The sequence below is a fragment of the Rhinichthys klamathensis genome, unplaced genomic scaffold (assembly GCF_029890125.1).
Source record: "Rhinichthys klamathensis goyatoka isolate OS25496 unplaced genomic scaffold, OSU_Roscu_1.1 h1tg000310l_1, whole genome shotgun sequence".
NCBI lineage: Eukaryota > Metazoa > Chordata > Actinopteri > Cypriniformes > Leuciscidae > Rhinichthys > Rhinichthys klamathensis.
In genome coordinates this window covers 888,601-906,114 of record NW_026606828.1, presented here as the reverse complement: position 1 = coordinate 906,114, position 17,514 = coordinate 888,601, and the positions used below count along the sequence as shown (strand labels likewise).

Below are 17,514 nucleotides of genomic sequence, written 5' to 3'. Positions count from 1 at the left end.
TATGTATATTTAATACTGAGAAGTAAACAATAGAATTTTAATAAAACAACAGTATTTATAGTATTTTAAATAATAATAAAAATAATAAATACATTAAAATAAATAAAAAGTTATAATAAAATAAAGTAATGAATTAGTTAATCAAATAAAAAAAATGATATTTAATTCTGAAAAACCTAGTTTAAAAACACCATTTTATAGTATTACATTTTTTTTATAAAATAGGCTTTAATAAAATAAAGGCATTCCAAATGATGACGTTCCATGTCAGTTAGGATGCTCCCTTAGATGGCAACTGCTTATGTAGGCAGTAGGCAGCTCAGTAGGTTTTGGAACAGATATTATATTCCAAAGATCTGTACACAGGCACTGTTGTGGCTATGAGAGATTTGAACCAATTGTGCCAATGATGCTGCATGTATGCCAAATTATAAGGGCAGGAAACTGCATGCGTGAAGTGTCTCTGCAGTTTGCAAACAGCCTGTTAATGTGCCATTTAGGATTTCTCTCTTGTTCTTAATTACTATAATTTCCCTATGCACAATCGACTGGAGGTGTGTGTGTGTGTGTGTGTGTTTGTATGTGTGTGTGTGTGTGTGTCTCTTTGTTAAAACAGAGGACGAAACACTCGAGAGAGAGCCTTGGCGTCAGGTCGAGCTGCAGTTGCCATAGTAACACAGCAAAGAATATGGGCGGCAGAGGAGGGAGGTGAGGTGACTCATGGGTAATGGGAATGTGTGTGTGTGTGTGTGTGTGTGTGTATGAATGTATGTGAGCATGAATGTATGACTACCCACCAGCCGATAGAGCTCTGTGATGCTGAGCTCATCAGGGTCCACCATGCCGAAGTCCCTCCTGGGGACCAGATCCAGACCCAGTTGCCTGTCACACACACAAAAATACATATTTTTATTCTACTCATCAAATCTCACCATGGTTATTATAGATTTGCATTTGCCATCGTTTATTTCAATACTATTTTCAGATTTACTTTTAATTTTAGTTTATCAACGGATTTGTTGTTTCATGGACACATTTTTATATTATATATTTTATATTATACTGTGTATATATACATAATATTGATAGATGGGTTTTTAATTTTATATTTTTTTATATAAAAAAGTAATTAAATTAACAATTAAATTACATGATATTACATTTATATTATAAATTGCAATTAATTACTATTGGCTGAGAAAAGCAGTCAAACATGCCATAACCGCAGGATTTTTTTTTTTTTTTCAATTTATGAAACTGCTATTAAATCAATATTTTTATTCAAATCCTTTATTCTAATCAATTGAATTCATAAAACTAACAATTTAATTATTTATTATAAATTGTGCTGCACAACAGCGGTTTACTGTTCAAATTAAACAGTACAATAAATTGTAAAGAAGTACAATACTAAAACATTTCTGTCATCCTTTCTTCAAGTTAAACCAAACTTTTATTTTGACAGGTTGTCGTAAAGGCCTTTGAGTTTCTATGTGTATATAGAAACTGCAAGAAAATGAGATATATGAAAAATTTCAGTCAGGATTCAGACCGCATCATAGCACAGAAACTGCGCTAGTTAAAATTACAAATGATTTACTTTTAGCTTCTGACCAAGGCTGTATCTCAATACTAGTTCTACTCGATCTTAGCGCTGCGTTTGACACTATCGATCATAAAATACTCTTGGATCGACTACAAAACTACACTGGTGTTCAGGGACAGGCATTAAGCTGGTTCAGATCGTATTTATCAGACCGTTACCATTTTGTTTGTTTAAATGGGGAAAAATCGAAGATAACGTCAGTAGACTATGGAGTGCCGCAAGGATCAGTGTTAGGCCCTCTGCTATTCTCAATATATATGCTGCCACTTGGTAATATTATAAGAAAACATGGAATTAATTTCCACTGTTATGCCGATGACACTCAATTATATATTTCATCACGGCCAGATGAAAACACTAACTCATCAAAATTGACAGAGTGTCTTAAAGATATAAAATGCTGGATGACGCATAATTTCCTGCTACTAAATCCAGATAAAACGGAGGTATTACTTGTTGGTCCAAAAAACTATCCACAAAACCACTTACAATACAACTTTAATATAGAAGGATGTCCTGTTACTTTATCCTCTACGGTAAAAGACCTGGGAGTTATACTAGACCACAACTTGTCTTTCGAAAATCATATTTCATATGTTACAAGAACGGCCTTTTTCCATCTTAGAAACATTGCTAAATTACGTAACATGCTATCTGTTTCCGATGCAGAAAAGTTAGTTCATGCATTCATGACCTCGAGACTAGATTACTGTAATGCTTTATTAGCCGGTTGTCCTGCATCCTCAATAAACAAGCTACAGTTAGTGCAAAATGCAGCCGCTAGAGTTCTTACTAGGTCAAGAAAATATGATCATATAACACCAATTTTATCATCTCTACACTGGTTACCTATCAAGTTCCTGACCTATAAAGCCCTAAATGGTTTAGCTCCTGTGTATTTAATGGACCTTCTATCGCCCTACAATCCATCGCGTTCTTTAAGATCACTAAATTCGAGGCTTCTAGTCATTCCTAGGATATCTAAGTCCACTAAAGGAGGGAGGGCGTTCTCACATTTAGCTCCTAAACTCTGGAATAGCCTTCCTGATACTGTTCGTGGCTCTGACTCGCTGTCCCAGTTTAAAACTAGATTAAAGACGCATCTTTTTAGCCAAGCATTTACATAATGCTTACCTTTTATTATACTGCTGAATCAGATCAAATGCATTTAATACTATAAAACTTGAAGAGACTGTAGGTTATCTGTATAGGTTGCATAGTATTTGCAGTCATTACGTTCCTGTGTATATTGCGTGAATGACGGGTGGTTGGGCAGATATTGTGTTGCGGTAGGTAGTATGCCATACGGAACCGTTGTCCACTGAAACTGCCTATTCACGCACCAGTGGGGCTCGACAGCCTTAGTCAACGGGTTGGCGCGTATGGTTGGGTTGCGGAGAGATTGTGAGATTGTGGTTAGGTCTCAGCAGCAGGAGGGACGTAGAGGTCAGTAAGCTGGGCTGAGTTGAGTGGGGGACGGAGGGGGGTGATTTTGGGACGCAAGAGTCACTGTCTTCATGTTTTGTCTTTTACGCCTGTGTTATGGAAATCATCATTATGAACAGCAGCTACGCTAATTATTTTCCCTTTGCTTTTCTGCTGTTATCTCGGGACGCGAGTCCCGAGAAAATGGCGTTCGTCAGCTCCAGTTTGTATCCAGCCTCTCACGGAGACTTCAGATGCTCCAATCACAAAGCCTATGAAGTGACGACTTAACACGGGCGATATGGACTCTCTATGGTGGACGCCACTGATCCTCAACAACTCGTCTTAAGACCGGCGTGCATACTTGGACTTCCAAAAAATACTCTAAATGTTCCGATCCAATCTGACTTGTAATGCTGCCCGAATCATGCACTGTTCCTTCGTTGGCCAGAGGAGAACTGGCCCCCCGACTGAGTCTGGTTTCTCCCAAGGTTTTTTTCTCCATTCTGTCACCTGATGGAGTTTTGGTTCCTTGCCACTGTTGCCTTGGCTTTTGGCTTGCTTAGTTGGGGACATTTAACATTTAATATTCAATAATATTATTGATCTGCCTTACTTAAGGTGGACGTTGACGCAATTTCTTTTAGAAACAAACTTTGTTATATTGTTATATTGTTTTTGTTATATTGTTTTCATGTTATCACTGTGAAGCGCTTTGATACAATCTGTATTGTAAAAAGCGCTATATAAATAAAGGTGACTTGACTTGACTTGACTATAGCCATATTCAGACGGGACTTGTTTTCTAATCGACGTTTGAGTTACAATTCTTATCACTTGACGTCTGTGATTTCATGTATCGATTAAGACGGAGAAAACATCTCTGTGATTATTTCAGAGGCGGGAGTGTGCGTTTGAAAATGAAAATGTGACGTACATGTCTTTTTATTTATTATTTGTTGATATAATTTTAATTTATTATAAAAACCCTATTTAACGAGTTAATAGCAGTTGCTGTTTATAATAAATGTGCATAAGTGAGCAGAGAAATCCCAGAGAAACTTTGCGTGAAAGCGTTGAGTTTCTCAGGGGAGTGCGAAACGTTATGCGAGCAAACGCAAAGTTTCATGGGAAAGCGCAAAGGTTTTGGAAGCGAATGAAACGCAAAAGCATTGATTTTTTTTTCACCACAATGTGTCTTTAGGGGCTCTGTAGGACACAACACCAGCAATCCCAGACATTCGCATTCGGATGGGATTAGATTTCTCAGAGGACTGTCGAGTTTGCCGATAAACAGTAGGTCATTTTTACAGAGGTTGAGTGAGAAAAATCACTCATTAGTCCATTTGGCAACTTGAAGTGTACATCCATACTTTTTTGCCAAATTCCACGACATTCCTCGTTATATAGTAAATTGAATTCTGTGATTCCGTCCGTGTTTTCACATCAGGGCCCTATTGACGACAATAACCCAAGTCATTTTCAGACAGCAATCTGCAATAACTTTCACAAAGCATGAATCAAATGGAATAATCCGTTTCATTGTAAACCCTCCCAAAATATACGTACTGAGAGACATAAAAAAAACATACGTAACACGTCCCACTCGTTACTACCATCTAAGACTTATTTTTTTAGAGAAAAACAGCATATAAGCATTCGAGCACATGGCTGACAGATTGCCCAACATTTGCAGGCAGTTCATCATGGCCGTCCCAGCCACTGCGTTCCACCCACTGTTTTTCTATACAATATATTTGCAATCACTGAAAAAAAAAAAACATAATGTGGCATTGACAGGAAAGCAAAACTCTAATTGCATAAATTAATCAAACTGAATGATTATGCATGGCATTAAACTTGTCACAACACCCAAAATGTCAGTAGTCGATACCAATACCATCATGATAATGACAGAACTTGTATTTTGGGGCACCACCAGCTCTTGAGGTGTAACTCACTCATTCCCCCAGTCAAGCCGTGCCGTGATGTGCTGTTTGATGTCACTCAAGCGGTCGTGAGTGAGGTGACCCACTAGAACCTGCTGCCGCAGCTCCAATATCTCATTCATCACATGCCACAGTCTGTGAAAGAGATCCCCTTCATTTCTCTGAGAAACAACAGGAGTGGGGGACAGGGATGTTTACCTTTATTAAATCAAATTAGCTCAAAAATCATCCATCCATCCATCCATCCATCCATCCACCTAAAATAACTGTTAAGTTAAAATGCAATTTATTCTTTGTGAAACTGAATTTTCAGCAGCCATTCCTCCAGTCTTCAGTGTCAAACGATCTTTCAAATTTGTTGATTTGATGCTCAAGACACATTTCAACGATTTGTCCAGGCCTGGAGTTCACAATTTTTAAATTCCATCATATTTCCTGGTTTCCAATGACCTTGTCAACCATGTACAAATATATATTCTTAATAAATTCACTTATGATTGACAGTTAAATCAACTCCATTTGTTCAGCGTAACACAAAGAGAGATATTTACCATGTAGAGCTGCTTCCACATGGTGCCCCAGTCTCTCAAGGTCATAGTTATCTCTGTAATAACCGAGTCCTCGGTGGGTATGACGGTCTCAAACTGCCTGCAGGGCAAGACACACAAACACACATTCACACACACTCATCTGCACAAGCTCAGGATGGAAAGCAGTGACCTCACATGACCATGAGGAGTAACACTGACTCACGAGGACATGTCCGCAAATACATTAGCAATGGCTTGTGGGATAGTGAAGGCTCCTGTCACTTCAATACAGCGGACATGTCATTTTGCAAATGCATTTTATCCAAAGCAGAAAGACGGTCCCTAGTAGCAGTATAGTGTTTTTCTCAAGTACACTGGTGGAAGGTCAAAGGTGAGATTTCATTAGCCATCCAGTTCATCAGGTCACCAATTCCTGGTATCGAACCCATTACCCCTTACTTTAAAGGAGTAGTTCACTTTAAAAAAAATGTCATCCAAGATGTCCATGTCTTTCTTTCTTCAGTCGAAAAGAAATTAAAGTTTTTGATGAAAACATTCCAGGATTTTTCTCCATATAATGCACTTTACTGGGCACCAAACGGTCCAAGGTCCAAAAGACAGTTTCAGTGCAAACTGCAAACTGTTCAAAGGGCTTTAAACGATTCCAGACGATGAATAAGGGTCTTATCAAGCGAAACGATCGGTCATTTAAAAAATAAATAACAAAGTTTAAGTTTTATAAGCTCAAATGCCCGCCTTGCTCTGTTCTGTGATGCACTTTCGTGACTCTCCTGTTCGAACTCGTTCATCAAAATGAACAAATCTTTTTTCGAGGCATTTGATTCATTTAACGACCGAAATGAACGAATTGACTCGGAAAAAGATTTGTTCATTTTGATGAACGAGTTCGAACAGGAGAGTTACACAGAACAGAGCAAGGTGAGCATGTGAGCTTATAAAACTTAAACTTTGTTGTTGTTTTTTTAAATGAGCAAGCGTTTCGCTTGATAAGACCCTTATTCATCGTCTGGTGTCATTTAAAACCATTTGAACAGTTTGCAGTTTGCACTGAAACTGTCATTTGGACCTTGAACCGTTTGGTGCCCAGTAAAGTGCATTATATGGAGAAAAATCCCGGAATGTTTTCATCAAAAACCTTAATTTCTTTTCGACTGAAGAAAGAAAGACATGGACATCTTGGATGACATGGGGGTGAGTAAATTATCAGCAAAAGTTTTTTTAAAAGTGAACTACTCCTTTAACAGATTCTAAACGGTCTTTCTTTCAAATAAATGCAATGACAACTTTTAAATGGGGCTTAATTGTCCAAATACAAGTTTAATGTTGGAATAATAATAATAAACAGAGCAATTCCAAGAGGGTCCTCACACCATCGGTCCTCGGGCCCTAATTACCATTATTTACAGTATGTACGTTTTTTTTCCTAGACTCATACCCTTTGTTCTTGACGTGGGCATTCTTGAGGTGAATGTAGGAGCTTGGGAATATTCCCTGGGGAGAAACCACAGAAAGTTATTTAATGAGCCTGTAAAACACACAAGAGTAAACAAACATGTGCTACCATCTGTATATAAATGTGCCGAGACTCAAAGCAGAGGAAAGAGATACAGATAAATCAAAAAAAGAACAGGAATCGTTTAAATTTTGAACATCGTCGTTACTGTGTCAACCGTGCAGCGGCGTAGAACTGCTCTCACCTTTACATTTGGATTCTTTGTGATGAATCCTCTGTACCATCCTACAAAATGCCATTCAGAATTATTTCACACTTCAACAGCACAATGCCTTATGTATTAAACATTTTCAACCATTTTAACTTTAAGTATGTGATGCAAAAATATAATATATATACAGATATTGGAAAAAAACTGACACTGCAATATTATATTTTATAACTCAACGTTATATTTTATAACTAATAAATATATATATATATATATATATATATATATATATATATAGCCTTGGTGAGCATAAGAGATTTCTTTTAAAAACATTAAAAAGCTTACCGATCCCAAACATTTGAACGGCAGTGTATGTACTGTATATGTGTGTGTGTGTGTACACAATATATTTATAAATATAATATATATATAAACACATATATTATATAAAACAAAAACTTTTATGTTAGATGTGATTTGACAGCACTAATTTTAAGTTATTTAAAAAAGAATCAACTGTAAAGAGTTATAATCTCTGTTTATAATCTCACAAACAACTGACTGCATATCAACAAATAAATTCAATAGTATCCATCTCCGTATCTGAGGATCTACAGTTCGTAAGAATTTGATTGACAGCAACACAAGGACAACATTGACTACCTTCACATTTCTCCAGAATCTGCACTGTGTCGCCGATCTCCAGCGGGAGTCCATGCTGAAGCATTCCTCGAAAATTTGCCAGCACTGAGGGAAAAACAAGCAAACGCGACGCATGAGTAAAGTTACAGTTCTGACAGACCACAAGGTGACAAAAACCATCTGTCTTCACAAAACATGCATGGAAACCGTCTTTACCACGGCCCAGTGGAAGAAGTGATATAAACATTACATTCAATATTCACTGCAAATTCAGGAACAGTCATTCTCAATTCACCTCTGAATAACACCCAACCCAGCACACATTTCCTTCTGAAAAATAAACCCTACTATGCTTAGATGTGCACTTCTAACATTATCTCACTTCTCTCTTAAATAAACCCTGAGTCACCTCCCAAAGCACAAGTTACATAAGTACAAGATCTCTCCACACAGGAGCATATAGGCTCAACCCATCAACCACTTTCTGCATCCATATGCCTACACTCTTTATGCACAAATATGTTCATGTTTTTGAGGGCTCATTTGCATATCAAGTGGGTTAGGAAACTATCTGACATGAAAATAAATAAATAATCATATGCATAAACAGAACCGACGGAGTTTTGACACAGAAGGTTAAGCAGGCTGCCAGAACAGCCATGTCAGCTTTGTGTTGCTGTGCTCACTGCCTGTCAGAGATGCGAAGCAAACACACAGCATTCGTCCTCAATCCTCCAGAGATGTTGCGAGTAACCATAGATGTATATTATACACAGATTCCACATTCGACACATTGGCGCGTCCGCCATCTTGGAACGGTCTGCGTGTCGTCACTCACAGTAAGAATCAATAATGCCACAACATTGTGTGTTTTGTGGTTTGTGTTTTTATATTAACTCAATATTAACAGAGTAAGATATATTACACTATGGTAACTTTTTAATGTTGTGTTAGCCAGGGGTGGAGTGGGACCCAAAAATCTACCGGGAAATTTCGTAGACCACCGGCCCTCGTCGCCGGCAGCGCCGGATTAAGAGTTCAGAGGCCCCTGGGCACAATGTCTTGTAGGCCCTCTTAGGCAGGCCAAATGTATATTTTGTCCAAGGACATTTTCATATGGCATTTACAGTTTTACTGACTTAAAAGGAACTTTGTTGTACTATGCTGGAGTAAAGTTCATAAATGGTTGTTTGTTCACATAGGATTTAGTAAAACTATGTTGGGTGGACCTCTGTGCCTCTAGGGGGTTCGGGGGCATGCTCCCCCGCAAGAAAATTTTGTACATTTTAAGCAGTTTTTACATTTTTATTTTTTTACAGTCTATGATTTTAAGGTTAAATGCATCAATCTGGTGCTCTTTGAGAGCTCAAAATTAAGAGCTTCAACCCATGAACTGCTCATTGAACAAAGAAAAGCATTGATTTGTACCAGGACATTAAAGAGGGCTCAAACATCTTTTTAGTTATGAGAGTCTCAGTCTACATTACATTATCAATGGTGTTTTAGGATGCCAAACAATTATTATAATAATGTAATAATGATTTATATAATTATTCATATGACGTAAAATCCATATAGCCTATAAATGTACTGTATAAATGAAAATGAATATTTCAAAAGTATATTTTAGCCTACATTACACTATAGGAAAATTAAAATACTTTTGTCCTAATTTCTTCAATTGCCAGAAATAAACCCTTGAGCTTTTATTTTGGAGAAAACACCAGATCACCATGCTGATCGCGTGAGCAAAGAGCGCACCAGAATGCCTATATACTTAATTAAAGTCTTGTGCTGTTTTATAAAGGCACAAAGCCATATCATGGTTTCGATTTTAGTTCGTTGGCAAAATATCACGCTAGAGACCTTTATGGTATAGGCGGTACATTTTACATCTCATATGAGTTGGTAAAAGGGAGAAGAGAGAGTTCGGCAAAAGGCAGATTCGAACTCGGGTCGAACGCGTCAAAAGCTGCTTTCCAGCACTTCAAGCCCTACGACACTGTAGCTATTTCGTGATGGGCGTCTTTTTGCTAAAAAGACAGGGACTTAGTGCAAATATACGCTCCGTTATCGAAAATGTAAAAAAACCGTTTTCCCCCCTCGCTTGGGCCCCAAGTGCGCATGGCGAACTTGCAATGTATAACTATTATCAGACCGGCCCTCGCGACCTCCAAACACTACCGGCCCACCGGGGAAACTCCCGACTCTCCCGATTGCCACTCCGCCCCTCGTGTTAGCTGCAGCCGTCGTCTTTTTTGTATTGTGTTAGTTTAGTAGCCTGGGAAAACCCAGACAACTTCCGGCAAATTTAGATTTTCTCTGAAAGTTAGTCTGGCAAAGAGCTCATTCAAGCCCATTTCCAATCCGCCGAAATCGAGGCACCAATCAGAAACGTTGGGGCGGGCTTTACACGATGACGACAGCGCTGGGATTTTGAACATGATTATGTAGCCTACATTACAAAGATGGATGCCGCATCCGTCCATCATTTGAACGTTTCCTTTTTGTTAAAAACCGAGCAAAGAACAACACTCGGAGATGTTTCTCCGCCGCTCTGCATACGTCATCTCATTCATCGCTCTGATTGGGTTTTAGGTCTATCCGCGACGTCCGTTGGTGACGCCCCTCTGGAAATGATTTGTCTATGACGCTTTGCCAGACCATAACTCAGTTACAACTGAGAATGGTCTGGTTTTAAACCAGGCTATTAGTTTAGCAAAATCATCTGCTGAAGACTATTGCATAAATAGACATTCATAAGTACAGTTGGAGATGCTCAGTCAACTTGCTCTTGAATGATCACGGACCGACTTAACCGTTCCAATATGGCGGATGGCTTACGTATTGCGGTCCATAGAAACAGTCGCTAATGAGGAATCTATGTATATTTATGTGGGAAACACTACTTTTTTCCAATCAAATACAAAGTGATCAAGGTCAATATCAACAATATCAATATTGATACTTCTATTAAATATATTTTGTCTAATTTCCAAGCACAAAATGGGTATTACAAGCCATTTAACAAAAAGCTAGTATCAATATGAAATAAATCCAAACTGTAAATTATCAGACTTTTTGTTGTTGTTGTTGTTTTACATTTATTAACAATTTTTTTTAGAACAATCAATACCTTTAATGATAAAAAAAAGATCAACTTTAAATATCAAATAATTTAATAAATGGGTGCATATTAGAGTGCTTACATTTTACTAATTTCAAAAAAGTTCTTAGCAATTTTTTCCAAACAAAAAGTAAAAAAGTTGTTTAAACATTTTCAAATATTTTTAAGAAATGTTGTTAAAATATTAAAAAACATTTCTAAGAAACAATAAAATAATTAAAACATAAATGCCTACATAAAACATAAAACTTTTATTTTATTTTTGTTTAGTTTTTTATTCTTCATTATGATATCCGGGCAGTTGATTTTTAAAAAAGAGAACGTGAATTTTTTTTCTTCACAATTATTATGCATTTTTGAAAAAATTAACTGATAGAACAAAAAAATTAATGTCACGTCATTGGCCCAAATATAAATATCTTATTTAACCAATACATTTTCACAATCTTTTCCATGACCAATCATATGCGATTACTGGATTAAGGACTTTTAATAATCATTTTGATTCGGGTGAATCTAATCTAATGACTAATGACTCATTTCGTGAACCAGTTTTGAGTGATTAACAGAAAAGATCAGCTGCTCACAAATTGAACTTCACTATGGCTTACGGGAAATGCACAAATCTCTCACGGAGTGAAATATTAAATTGCGTATGATTCTTATAACAGCTTAAACCTCTATTTGAACCTCAGCCATGGCCAACGGGAGTGACAAAAGCTCTGCTGTAATAGGACGGGCAAACCCGTTTGAGCTGTGCGCCTGTGCTAAACGCTTTCCCACGGTCCTGCTGTCAGCGCTGTGGACACACACTGCTGCTTGGCAGAGAGACAGGGCAGCCAGAGGCCCGTCTCACAGAACCCTGACCAGGTGCAAAGAGCCCTCCGGACCCCTGCAACTCATCCCTGTGGCTGGGACGTTCAGTCAGGTTGCTTCTGCGATATAATGCGGCTGCTATTAGACATCGAAGCATTTTAGAAAGGTTAAGGTGGCATTAATTAATGTGGTCACATTTAGAGACTGAATAATGTTGTGCACTTACAGTTTTTACACTCTGCACATTTTTGAGCTGGGTATGTTTGGGGAAAAAAGGTCATGATGGACTGAGCGATTGTTCCGTGCATCACTCTGGTTACTTTGCTGACACGTTTTTTTTCTCTGCTGTGTTCTTAAGATTATAATTATCAGAAATAATTTCCCCTCAAGTTGGACTGTTGTAAGAACAGTGTGTAACAATTCAAATCCAGGTATGCATAAAGCTTTCTAGCCTGTGCATTCATGATATAATCAGTAGTATTGTAAACATTACGGATACACAAAATATCGATATCAAATTAGCTGATATTACAGTTTGTTTTTGTATATTGTATATAATTGTTAATTACCCCTATTTTTACATTTATATTAACTTTGCTGTAATCTAATGACCACTTAAAGTAAATATATAATTAGGAGATTGAAATAATGAATATACATTTTTTAAACTGCACATTATAATGTTGTGGTGCCTTAATTCACTTTATTTATTAACTAGTATTTAAAACAACTGATTTAGTTTTATTTTGTCTTATTTTTGGACAAAATAGATTTGTAATATAGTAGATATCAACCCAAACATGAAATAATTATCATATCAACCAGAATTTTAATTTAATAGCCATATTACAAAAAGATTACATATTTCATATATTACATATATTCAAGATATTACATATTTCAAACATTTATGGTGAGATTAAAAAAGAGAGATAAATTAATACTTAATCAAAAGTGACAGTGAAGACATTTATAATATTACAAAATAATTATATTTAATCAATTCTTTAATAAATGTAATACATAAATTAATAAATGCAAATAAATGCGGTTAATTGATTATCAAAGAATCCTGAAAAAAATATCACCATCTCCACAAAAATGTAAAGCAGCACAACTGCTTTCAACATTGATAATTAATAAGAAATATTTCTTGAGCACCATATTATCATATTATTATGATTTCTGAAGGATCGTGTGAAACTGAAGCCTGGAGTAATGATGCTGAAAATTCAGCTTTGCCATCACAGAAATAAATTATTTAAATTGTAATAATATGTCGCAATATGACTGTTTTACTGTATTTTTGATTAAATAAATGCAGCCTTAGTGATCATAAGAGACTTCAAATCATTTACTAGATTTTAACATTTAGATTAATAACTGGAAAATTATACAATGTAACTTTATCAAAGTTATGAATTCATACAATGCAAAACATAACTGAATTGTTTGATGCTTCATGACTATCATTCCTGCAATTTTGACAAAATCTCATACGTCAGCCAGCAAAGCACAGCACTGATCCGATTCGGCAAATGAAGGTACAGAACCATCAACTGGCCTGAAACACTCTCACACTGCAGGCTTCATGGAAAACACTTCTCCTGCATATTCTGTAGTTTCATCATTACTTACTTATATTTTACATGTACTAATGTATTCAATGCAAACGCCCTTTATCACCATTATCAGAGACAGTAAATGGCTGCTGGTGTCAGAGTGTTAATCCAGCAGCAGAATCCCCTGTAGACAGTCAGAGCTCGCTGAAATCTGTCTGTATGTCAGGGTGATGGATGGGTGTGCACACTAAACTCTCTTCATATTGCTTTTTGACGCTAGCTGTAATGTATTGAGTCAGCCTCGAGAGAGAGGACAATGCCAGCCGAAGGCAGAGCGCGATACTCTTGGTACAAAGAAATACCAACACAACACTTAGAATGCTAATGGAAGGGATGTTTGTATGAGTACATCTGGGATCAGTCCTGCAGTTCTTCTTGTATTGAGTGAGGCTGGGATTGCACAACTAAAGTTACATGGGATTGGACTACAATCGGAGAGGTTGAACATTAGATTTTAGCTTAGATAACGTTACTACACCGTTTGCTACAATTAAGCCTTTTTCTCCATTGATAGCCATTCAAAAGTATAGCTGTAAGATTTGTGGTGGTAACATGAAATCACAAATATTTCAGATGTCTTTAGTACTACTTTTGATTATATGATTGTTTCCTTTATAACTTCATTTGAATTTAAAAACCAAGTCACTGTTTGCTAAAGTAGACTTTACAGAGTGCTTGACTGGAAATACAAGATCTTGGATGGAAATAAATGATGTGATGTTTGGTCAAGATCTTGTATTGACAATGCAAGAGTCCAGCACTCTGTAAAGTCTCCTCCAGCACATCCCAAAGACTTTCAATGAATTTAAGGTCTGGACTCAGAGGTGCCGATTCATGTGTGAAATGATTCCTTTCAACTATTCCTTCACAATTAGGGTTAGAAGAACTGTTCCCAAACATATAACATGCTATAACACGCATTGGCCTTGAGACACACGCAATTCAACCAGTTCATGCATTTCTCACGCTGAAAAGGCAATGCCAACCAAGTTGTCCTGCAAGCTTTATCTAACGTTGTATACGAGGCGCAGGCACACAAAGTGAAGTTTCCTGCCGCCAGCGCGTCCGTATCTCGGCCAGATAGCGTTCGTTATTAGGCAACATAGATGCGCGAACACACGGAAGTCTCGCGAACGTACGCACACACATTCTCGGCTACCGTACGTTCGTTACTAGGTAACCAACAATATCGCGCGAACACACGTCGTGATCATAGGTCGTGATGGAGAAGTTAAGTTGGAAGAAAGCTCGTCTAACATTTTTAGGCTAGAACATTTAATATACATAGCCAATCGTATACATTATTATTGATGCAGTCAAAAACTCTACAACTACTTTGCAACCAAGCCAGAAGCTTTTGTTAAGGGAAATGTTAGTGGGTATGGGAAGGAATGAAGTTTATTGAAGAATTGAATTTTATTTTAAATGATATATTATACTGTATTAATAGTCTTTCTAGTTACATTAAGGCTACATTAACATACATTAATCATTGCCATTGCATTTGTATTTTTCAAAGATGTCAGGGAAAAATGCAAAAAGATTTGTTTTTCCAAACTGTTTGGAGCAATTTGTTATATTTTAGTAATTTTGAAATATAACATTAAAGAGTATATTTGATGTGATGAATTGCTCTGTCATTTATCAGATTTACCAATTGTTATAATTTTAATTTGTGCTGGTTAATTATGAACAATGGATAAAATTGGGGGGCGGGGCTCCACTGGGGCTCCTCCCCTAACCGCATGTGATCTCACTCCAAGCTTTTGATAAAACTTGAGAACCCTGTGCTATAAACATAATAATCATGCAATAATGATCCAATCAGACACTTAAGCATTTGCCTATTATAATCCAAACAACTACCTCTTTTTTTTGGGTCCGGGAAGTGTATGCATTAGTCTACAGTCTTTCTCTTGTGGGATAATGTTTAAAAAACATTGATGACTCATCCTGCACTCAGGGGCGTGTCCATATTTTTGTTCAATCAAATGCACTCTAGAATGAAAATGCCCTTCCCCCAATACCACTTGCCCCTACAAAGGAAATAGCAAATCCTGGTACATGTTTCAATAAGAAATACGTCAAAACTGCACTCAGAGGCATTTTTATAAATGCATTTTATAAAGCCTGACATGTGAAATAATAGTTTGGATAATTTTTGGAAATGGAACATTTTATTGAAACTTTAGACATTATTATTGAATCAAATGCATTAGGCTTTTATAGGGTTAAGCTGCATGGAAGAATATCTACAGGATGGTGATAAAGCTTTTGGTTCATTTAATCACACCGAGCATTAGGAGAGACATGGGTTCAATATATAGGCCGAAAATGGCTTAGCCAGTCTCTAAAAACAAACTTTAATAAAAACCAAGTATCAGAGGTACATCAGCAGTGCAGTTTTCTCATTTGATGTGTAATGATTCCCAGACTCAGCCCTTGTGTGCAGTAATGAGAATATTAGTTTTGATATTACATCTCTCAAATTTTGCTTTGTTCTATTCGCTCCCAGAGTGCAACATCATTCTATATTAACACTTTATTTGCATATAAAAGAGTGCAGGTCCTATTGTAGTTCTACAAAAAATAAAATGCCATCACTGTAAAGACATCTCACTTAAAATAAACACAGGCTACTATAATGCACAAAGAACGTTTAGATTATCACATCAATTCTGTCAGCAATATACAGGATTAGCAGAAAGAGAAATCACAAAAAAGGTCTTTAACATTTCAATTGTTTCTCAACGCCATTAAATGGAGACTTCTATGAGTTTCCAGATTTGTGTCCAGAGAAAAACACCCCAGTAACCACTGTAGGAGCTTTTTTGACAAACGATTCTTGATACAAAGTAATTGACCTTTGTCAAAAGATGTTTCTACCCCCAGTGTGACTCTGAGGTACTATTAAAACGTTGCTCTGTTTGTTTAAGAACCCCGGCCACCCTGACATAGCAACAGTGGCTCAACCAATAGCGTCTCAACCAATAGCATGAGTTGGGGGGTGTGGCTGTCTGTTCATCTGACCAATGACCGACCGGTGAGTGTTCTGGAAACCTGTTTGCAAAGAGTCATTATTTAAGTGAAGATAGGCAAGTGAATAAATCTATGAAGAAATATCAAACATTGTTTCACAGCTTCATAATTAAACAAGAGAGCATCCTCAGATGATTTTCTGACAACTGAATGGAGTCTAAATGTGTTTGTAGTCTGTGTTCATTAGTGAAGCGTGGCACTCAGATGGGAACGTCTTGTAGCTATTCTCCACGGAGCACAAGACGGCCGTTATTACCAAAATGCCCAGAGAGAGAACAACCGAGACGGAGAGAAAGAACTGGATGAGAGTGGAGGAAAACACATACTAGCAAACTCACTTTTGGGATTTGTTTGTCTTCGGCTGTCACTTTCTCTAATGTTACAGAAGACAGTCTGAGAAAGTCAAGAGCACGTAACACATTTCAGAAACGCATTATTATCTCCGTCAATTTGATCCACATTTTGAGGAGTGAATTATCACTTAATGCCTTTATTTTAGAAAAAAAAACTTGACACAGACACATTGACTCATGATGCTCATGCAGGCGATGTAGGTTCAAATCCTCCTCTCTCTCACAAATATTTCCAGCTAGTGATGTCTGATTTTGCGTACGAATCATTCTTTTGAACAGGTTCTTTTGGTGAACTGGTTCTAAAATCAGACTGAATTGTCTGAAACAGTTCATGGCTCAGTCAGCACATCGATAAAAAAAAAGAAGTACTTTCGGATGTGCCTGACAGTCGCTCCAACTCGAAATGAGCCAATTTTCAGGATTGCCAACTCATTCAGCACACCGTTTAGTCCAACAATACAGCAAACTAAGAACAGTCGTTCGGACAGATCCGACATGCTGAGAATTGTCTGCCGAGGGTTTCATAAAGGGGGGAAAATGTATGTTTCTGATGTCTTTTGCTGAAAATCTAAAGTATAACTAATAAGACGTATTGGAAATATAACAGTGATCCAATGGCAGGAGTTCTCGATTCAGAAGCAGAACACCAGCAGTTCTCTCTCGAGTCAAGAGTCTGTTTATGGTTATAACAGTTCTCGAGTCACCAGTGCCCTGAACTGA

At 37.2% G+C, this 17,514-nt stretch overlaps 1 protein-coding gene across 1 annotated transcript in view; it reads right to left on the bottom strand.

Moving 5' to 3' along the window:
* The window catches only part of dock4 (dedicator of cytokinesis 4), a 71,745-nt gene that overhangs the window by 46,014 nt on the left and 8,217 nt on the right, over positions 1–17,514 (bottom strand). The window contains exons 2-7 of the mRNA XM_056270949.1: positions 7,859–7,942; positions 7,229–7,269; positions 6,967–7,022; positions 5,532–5,628; positions 4,993–5,141; positions 798–882 (exon numbers count right to left, since the gene is read on the bottom strand). Coding sequence (XP_056126924.1) covers positions 798–882; positions 4,993–5,141; positions 5,532–5,628; positions 6,967–7,022; positions 7,229–7,269; positions 7,859–7,942 — 512 coding nt within the window. The remainder of the gene's footprint in view (positions 1–797; positions 883–4,992; positions 5,142–5,531; positions 5,629–6,966; positions 7,023–7,228; positions 7,270–7,858; positions 7,943–17,514) is intronic.